Source organism: Lytechinus pictus, chromosome 7 (genome assembly GCF_037042905.1).
Source record: "Lytechinus pictus isolate F3 Inbred chromosome 7, Lp3.0, whole genome shotgun sequence".
In the NCBI taxonomy this organism is placed as follows: domain Eukaryota; kingdom Metazoa; phylum Echinodermata; class Echinoidea; order Temnopleuroida; family Toxopneustidae; genus Lytechinus; species Lytechinus pictus.
This window is the reverse complement of record NC_087251.1, coordinates 43,950,257-43,959,470: the sequence shown is the minus strand read 5'-3', so window position 1 is coordinate 43,959,470 and position 9,214 is coordinate 43,950,257. Positions and strand designations below refer to the sequence as shown.

The 9,214-nt window shown below is 33.5% G+C and overlaps 1 protein-coding gene across 1 annotated transcript in view; it reads right to left on the bottom strand.

Moving 5' to 3' along the window:
- Positions 1-1,721: 1,721 nt before the first annotated feature.
- Positions 1,722-9,214, bottom strand: part of LOC129264178 (putative lipid scramblase CLPTM1) — a 28,816-nt gene continuing 21,323 nt past the window's right edge. The window contains exons 13-14 of the mRNA XM_064102774.1: positions 8,872-9,039; positions 1,722-8,006 (exon numbers count right to left, since the gene is read on the bottom strand). Of these exons, the coding sequence (XP_063958844.1) occupies positions 7,822-8,006; positions 8,872-9,039 (353 nt within the window). The 3' untranslated portion in view covers positions 1,722-7,821. The remainder of the gene's footprint in view (positions 8,007-8,871; positions 9,040-9,214) is intronic.

Genomic DNA, 9,214 nt, shown 5'->3' with positions numbered 1-9,214 from the left:
TTGTCATGCCACTAAGTTTCAAGTACATTTACGTAATATAAACAAAAAACACATCAATACTGATCGATCAAGTTCTGAAACATAAATATCCATAACGTATTCCACAATCATTAAAATAATATTACAATAAAATAAAGAATTAATTAATAATTTGTATCAGCAATATCATAAATAAGAAACACTTCTTTCGATCCAACTCACCTCGTTGGCTGGACATAAATAACTTTTGGCAGTAAAGCTAAAACAAATTACAAAGAAGGGGAGCCGTGAACGAAGGTCTCCTTCTAGGTCAAATAACAGCAAAATGACAGAATCAAGAACATAGTTATTTTGGGTTGTCATGGCACTTTGCGCACATTGATACCATAAAATATAATCAAGAAAATATGTTTTATAACTATACTGTATTGGCACGTGAGACCGGAGAAAGTGTTGGAAAATATATAGAATACTATTATACACAAGAATTATGATACAATTCGTTCGATTAACAATTTCAATAATCATAATGTTCAAATAAGGAATTATCTTTTATTATCGAAAGAATCAGTGGTAAAAAGACTTAAAGCTAACTAGCGCAGCGCGTAGATAATAAGGTAAAAACGCGCATCCACAAGGGGCGCGGGAAGCTGCCAAAATGAAATCGGAGGCAGCCACATATGGCTTTAAATGTTTAATATGGTATTTTGATGTTTGTTGTCAAAAAAACAAATTTCCAATATGGATAAATAAAGACGAACTTTGAACGCGATAAAACTGCCAGATTCACTTTACTCTCAATGACTATAGTCCCAGACCACAGCATGAATATATCGATACATTTTAGGATGAAACTAGATAAAAGGAGTCGAAACGAACTGAAATGATGGAAATAACGACTCTGTTTTGCATTTGATATGCATATCTTTTATTCTACATGTATAGTGTAGGTACTGCCTTTCATTATACATTTGGAACGTATCAAGCCCGGGGGAGGGGCCAGGGGGTGGGACCTCTGGGGGTTCGATCAATCCCCAAAATTTCCAAAATAATAAAACAGGGAAGGAGTTTTTCAAGGAAAAAATTTCTAACAATTTTTACTGAGACAATTTTGAAAGCTAGACCTTTTTTTTTTTTTTCCTTGTCAAATTTTCAGACAAGGGATTAAAACCCCCTAATAGACAACCCTGATTACGGGGGCTGAGAATAATATGGTCATTTTCAAAATTTTCAATATTTTCTTACTATGTTAATACTAACTATTCAACTATTTAAATAAGGTAGTTTGCAAGTCTCTCAGGGCTACTGGGAATTAGGAAGTAAACAAATTTTGAGTGAGAGAACAATGACAAAAAAAAAAATTGCGAAATTTCAACTTACATAAGATCTACTTAATCAAGTTTGAATCAAAGTTTGTTAAAAATTGAATACAGATATACATGCATTTCATGTTGAAAAGGGTAAATCAATACTTAAGTCCCAATAATGAAGATTATAATTGTTTTTAAAATACTTCATCTACCGGTACTCTGCATACGTGCCTAAACTAGACATGATTTTTATCAGAATTCACTCACTTCTATATCAGGAACAGGTATTCCCATATATTGGAATACAATATTAAAAAATAAATGCTTTGGTATTCAATTATCGAAAGAAGTACCCTGATTACATAACTGCAGTTGGCAAGAATGCTACACTCGCAAACAAATGACTCCTTTCAAATATTAATGACAAAAGTCTCTCATTTGGTTCATTCATTTTATTAAATCATTGTGGCCTGTGTATATATATCTTATTGTAACACACAACTTTGCATATTGCCAATCAGACAATATAGACTGATAATAATACTATAAACAAACAATGAAATGAACAATCCTGATATCCACCATCATGATTCATACGTAAAATACCAGGGCCCCGTCTTACAAAGAGTTACGATTGATCCGATCAATCACAACTATGGATGGCCAGCAATGTCAACATCTATTATGCAACTTTGTTCAAAATATTTTCTAGCTGTGATGTATATTCATGCATTCATTGTTTTCTTAAAAATTCACTGCGCTTCTCTTTGCATACAAAGGATATTGTGCAAATTTTCGTAGATAACTATGACACTGATGGATTTCCATAGAATTACGATTGATCGTATCAATTGTAACTCTTTGTAAGACGGGGCCCCCGTGGGTGTTTCATTGTCTTACACGCATTCGTGCTTTGTTAGCAATCAGGTAAAAAATCAAGACCATTACCATTTACCAAAGTTGTTTGTAAGTTACGAGCGACTTTTGACGAACGACTGGTGATCCTCAATTCTTGTGGTAAATGATTAGCGCCTAAGAATCATCAGTCATTCTCGAAGTCGCTTGTACACATATGAACAGCTTCATGAACACCTACAGCCCCCGTCTTACAAAGAGTTGCGATTGATCCGATCAATCACAACTATGGACGGCCAGCAACATCAACATCTATTATGCACGTTTGTTCAAAATATTATTTCTAGCTATGATGTATATTCATGCATTCATTGTTTTCTTGAAAATTCACTGCGCTTCTCTTTGTTTACAAAGGAAATTGTGCAAACTTTCCTGTAGAAAATATTATGACACTGACGGATTTCCATGGAGTTACGATTGATCGGATCAATCGTAACTCTTTGTAAGACGGGACCCTGATTATCTTTGACAGGAGGAGGTCCAATATCTCACTATGCTGCTATCGACATGTGCAAGCATGAACGTTAATGTCATTGAATATTTCACAATTTGAGTTGAATAACAAAACCACATAATCAAGCTAACATACATGTGTATTCAATCATTTCAAATTATAACAAACTATAGGGTGCTTGTATAGTGCACATATCCACCTTATTAAGTTGTTCAAGGCGCTCCTATATGAACCCTTTGACCTATTATTCTTAGTGACAGGCAGTCGACGTCATGGCCCGTATTCTGAATTCGAGTTAGTTTGAACTCTGGTCTGATTGTGGTTTAACTATGGAAAGCCAACTGTGACACAAATCTTAGTACAGGTTCACTTTATCAGCTTATTTAACACGCGGATAATTCACAACCAGCTCGGAATAGAAACTGAAATAGTTTTCTTCACCATTAAAGCATGAGAAATGAGCAGAGAGAATAGAAGATACAAACAGTGCATAAACTTGGATATTGTCAGCTTCCTATAAATTGAGCAAAGAATTAGACCACGGGCTTAAATAAGACTTCAGAATACATGCCAATGCCTATCAAATAAAAAAATAACCCCCACCCCTAAAAATAAAGCAAAACAAGTATAAAGGCACTGCCAATTATTATAACATGACCAGCAGGTAGCAATAAAATAACAAATTTTTTTCGTTTTAAAATTCGAAGTTAGCGTGTCTCATACGAGCCATAAAAATGAGACATGAAATACGATATCAGACCAAACGCCCACCAAGTCCGTTAAACAGAGTTTCTTGTATTATTTCTTCATTTTCTCTGAAGTGAGTGACCAAAAAGGCTTCTGATTTGGGGAGAAATTTAAAGATATATACATAATTTGCTTCCACTGCAATGAGGACATGACAGATCATTAAAGAGATTTTCACTATTAAACTGTGGACAAAAATGGAGGTAAACAAAGTTCTCAACACATTCCATACTTGTTGAACAGGATTACAAGTATATACTGCGACCAATAGTTACTGAGAATAGAATTAGATCAGAATATTCCGTTTGATTAACCCACAAAATGAAGTATGTTGGACCAAGAACAATAATCCAAATCCATATATGTTTATTAACTTCCTTGATAATAGAGATAAAATATCTGGAAACATCAATTGGCATATTCTCTTCAATAATTCCCTCAATATGATTTAAGTTACTTGATTGCTATGAAAGCATGGATGTTTAATTTTGTAAATCTGAAAATATTTGAAATATCAAAATCGTTGGAAAATTACCTGGACAGAAACAAGAATTCTGCTTCACAAATTTTGTTTAAAAATATTTATATCCATAAGCATCAATCGGTCTTTACATTCTCTGTATAATCATTTAATTAATACCCCTGCATTCATTCCTGTTTGTGTATGTGTGTATATTTGACAGGGGAGAAGCCAGAGAAAGGCCTTTGGCTTTAGATATACTCGATTTTACACACGCTTATTGCAGTACTGTGAATCAAGTGGTGGTGTATTTCAACTAATACCACTTTTATTGAATTTGAGAGCGGGGGAATCCAACCAAAATATAAAGATGTTGTTAAAAGAAAGCGTAAAATCATAGAATCTGATAAGTGACATTAAAAGAAAACCCAGGACAAACAAGAAAATTATGAAAAGGTAGAATTTGTAAATACTAATACCCATGGGGATTCAAATTTGGCACAAGTGTGATGTCTCTGTCATATACGGCCTTGCATTCATTCCATTACAAAATATGACTAACATTTCAAAAGATGTACCTAGAATCACATTTTTTTTCCAGAGACATTACCAAAAAATAATGCCCATGAATTGAACCAAGGATTACAATCAATTTAATCTCTTATAACTCAATTCATACATCTTTGAATATAAACAATAACTTACATGTACATTGGTAAAATCAGGTACAATCAGGCAATTGTGAAAATGGCCTAAAACATTCATTTTTGTCAAAGGGAATAAAAATACAATAAGTCTTATTATGCAATACCAATATATAATAACAAATTGAATTCTCTTACTCCATAACAGGTAAAAATCAATAGTTCATTCAATCAATTTGAGCAGATTATGACATCTGATTCAATTAATTAAATCAAGAGCAGTCTTAAAATATCATGTACTTAGTGGATTAAACTTGTGATTTGCACTCTTGATTGTCATGAATAAAAATACACTTTCATATCATAATCTACATGATGCACTACCAGATAGCTATTTATTTGATTTAAAAAAAAAGGACAAAGAAATAATAAACTCAACATTTTCAAATAATTTTTTCCACAGGCATAATAATCCACCCCACCCTCTCCCCTTTCAATAAAACAATTATCCACGACCTCATAACCCGAACAAGCAAAAACAGCCCAAACGTTTCATGACATAGCTATAATAAATAGACGTATACACCAAACCATACAAACACGACAACTATATATATATACTGGGGATCGGATTGATATTTTTTTGTCATTTGAATATAAAGATACTGCCATAATACCTGCATAAATTTCAAGTCATCATGATTTTTAACTATTTTCCATGAACCAATATTAATAATCAATAACATAATTTTGAACAATCAAACAGTAATATGAATTTTTAGTGCTAAATGCATAACTGCTCTTTCAATAATGTGGGCCTTAAATACAGCTTAATATTATTCTACTTTTCCTGGATTTTCCACATATTTTTCATATTTCAAGCATGAATCTTAAAACACCTCTGAGGAAGAGTATATGGCCACTTCCAATCTTGGTTGCCAAATATGCCATTGCATTGAAAGTTAGAACACATATTCCAGATAGTATTTTTTCTAAAAAGAAATCTGAATTGATCATGATAATTAAATCAAACCTGAATTTCGCTTGAGACGTTGTAATTTCTAAACAGTAGACATTTTAGCATTTTACCATTTCATAACTTTCTAATATGAAAGTTACCAAAGGTCTAATTTTCTTTTGTTTTATAAAATTACATTAATTACTTAGTGTTTTTTTTTTAATTGAACTCGGTACATAGCCATGAACAAATTTAACTGACCCAACATGAACTAATCAGAATAATTAACATCTTTTCATGAAATTCATGACTGAAACCAGATTCCATCAAGCCTTCACACAAATCATATACATGTATATGAGCCATTTATATGGACTCTTAGCAAGATACTGTCATGTGAAAGGTCACATGATATGCCACATGATATAACTTGGTCTCAAAAGCTGTACAAAAATTGTGTGAAGTAATATGTATGTCTGCACATTTTAATATAAAAAGAATGTTAGTCAGATGAAAATGAAACATTTTAGGGTATTCATTAACTAACCGATGAATGTCCTTCTGTTTGTAGGTCCATGGTATGACAAAATTTCATGATACATATGTCCTCTCTAATTATGCCAGGAACAATATTAACTCGTTTGATATTACTTATAATATCCTAATTCCCTTTATACATGATTCATTGCTTATCGTAGCAGGTGGGTTAATGAGGGGTATATCTTTTCATAAATGAACAGCTGAAATTTGATATAACTTTGATTTCATGACATTTAAACACTAATTTCAGATTTCAGAATAAGGAATTAACAAATATTTTCTAAAAATCTCTAAAATACACATATGACACTCCCCATTCCTTGGAAATGAATCACATTTAAAGGCTGTTTTATGCATAAGTTTGAGGGGATGTCAGATGAAATAACAAAATTCTGGCCCGAATTAACAAAGTTGGTTTCCAATCCATTGGTTTCGAACTACATCTTATGCAGATTTTATCCTCCATTACCCAAATTTCAGCACCTACATTGATACGTCCAAAAATGAATTCATACATGCCACCTAAGCTAAATTGACGCTTGTCACTAAAATTACTGTATTTATAAGTTACATGTTTATGTAACTTAATCCCAACAAACAGTTGACTCATTAAAAAGCACCATTGTAGAGTGCCGAGATAAAGCACACTTTCATTACTGGATGATTTCTCAATATACACAATGAATTAGGTGTAATTGATAACAAATATCTGCATAAAAGATGATTTGAATCCACATATTCAAAACCACCATTGTGAATTCGGGCCATGGAGTGGCCTTGATACCACAATAAATGGCTTAAAAATGTACAAATCCATGATAAAACACAATCAATTTAATCTCTTATAACTCATTTCATACATCTTTGAATATAAACAATAACTTACATGTACATTGGTAAAATCAGGTACAATTCTTTACTTTTTTCACAAACATTCATTATTCCTATTTTGTTTACGAAAAAAAATCACATTAATGCAAGTAAAGAGATTACTACCAATGTCCAACAAAGAAATACCCAATCAGGCAAGACATTTAATGATAAAATGCTCTAAAATATTGCATGATACTTCATGTACTGTGAATGGCTGGATCTGCCGCCTATAATGTTCATAGGCAGCGAAAAACGGTATTGCTTACAGAGTGAGCTGCCAAAGAGAGTTACTAGTCAAGGATCCTGCACACACTCACACTTATGTAGAACAAAGAACATATTAGCCTCATAAACTACGACATTCCACATTCATTGATATATTGACGATTGGTTGTGTGATGGACAGGGGACGTCGAAAAGAGATGGAAGGAGAGAGAGATAGAGATAGAGAGACAGAGAAAGATTCATTCAGCTCTTTACCCATGCATACTACCACAGACAGTTTTTTGCCTTGCTCAAGTAAAATCTGATATGCATACCCATCGTTCTAGCTGACATTTGGATCTTAAATTTCTAATTTTCAACAAGGAATTTTAAACTAGGAATTTGGACTGTGTTATTTCATCAAAGAATGCTGCAAGCTCAATGGCTATGGAGTTATGTACAGGTCCTTGTTTCATCAAGCATCTTGTCAGTGAAAATCAATGACAAACTTGGTTTGAGCCAATCGGATGCAAGAATTTTGGTAGCTTACAACAAATAGTCAGTGAAAATTACTGACAATTCAATCCATGAAATGCTCCCCTGCTGTATAACTGTTGGCTTCAAGGAGGTTTTCAAGAATTTGCAAAAGTTTACATTTAAACTGTTAAACATACGCGTTGGAAAAGGGGAACACTCACAACATCATCAAAGAAACAAAGAAAGATATGGTCCCTTGCTTAATCTTCTTTCTTCTCCTGACTCGACTTCTCTGCGGCTTCGATAGAAGGCGTGGCGCCCCCATTGACGGCTGCATTTTGGTCTCCGGCTGCATGCATTTCACCCGTCGTACCGAACTCGTTGACTCGCTTGTAATCGGTTGGATAGATGTAACGTTGATATAAGAAGATAAGGAAGATGACATCTGTGGTAGTGAAAATTAAAAAAAAGTGAATTGCTTCAATCACAGATTTGCTGGTAATTACTGTAGAAACTCAAAGCCTTACAGATTAATAAGCCAGTTGTGGTAACGATTTCAAAATGAATTTGTATAAAACCCAATAAAATAACCACCCAAGTGTCTGTATGTTTGAATAAAAAAAATATGTGACAAATGTTCTGGAAGAATTTGCGTAATTACTGAGAAATTAGAAAACTGAGCATGGTAAAGCAGCCCAATGTCGGGTCTTAAAAAAAAAAAAATAGTAATTCGATGTCCCACATGTGCTTTTGTGTGCTAGTGATCTTCATTGTGAAAGTTTTTCAGCTAAGACTTCATGATCTCACACAGTTCGGTTTATGTAAATTTACCAGAGCAAGGTCTAGGACGGCAATTAACCTCGCTTTTATAGAATATCTCATGAAATTAGTGTTTTCTGCAACCGAATTCATTCATTTTTAGGCTCACCAGTGGATACCATTTGTAAGGAATGAGTGAAGATAATTGTCTTCAATGATAGTATTTCTTCAAACAATCACAATCATCATCACTATCAATAATGCAATAATAACGATGATGATGATGGGCTGTTTTCTTCAGCAAGAAATTTATCCACATTGCGCTGCACTCGACCCAGGTGAGGTGAATGGGTACCCAGCAGGATAAATTCCTTGAATGCACAGAGCTGGAAATGGCAGCTCAAACTAAAACAGTGGTAATAACAAGAATACACCTTGGAATAATTGGTGAGATAGATGGCGCTATACAAATGGTTATAATCATCATTATATGCAGTAAAAAATGTCCTTTTTTAAAAACTAAATTACTCAAGTTTGAGGAGGGAACTCACCATCTCTTAGGCAACCAATGCGATAGAGGGTGGGCATCTTGATTACAAATGCAAATATATCGTCAATGAAGGTGTTAAGTGCTTTGTAGGTCAGCATACGCCAGGGAAGATGTGCTATAGACTTCATTTTGTAATTAATGAAGAGTTGGGGTGTCATCATGATAAAACCTGTGGGTACATCAGAGGAACAAATTCGTAAAGATGGAATCAAAACTAGGACAATTTACAGAAGGTTCACGATTCATCAATCATGTCTTATACACACACTGAGTTGGATATTCATTAAAAGCAAGCAAAAATGTAAAATAAATGAATTGATTAATAAATAAACAAATAAATGAAT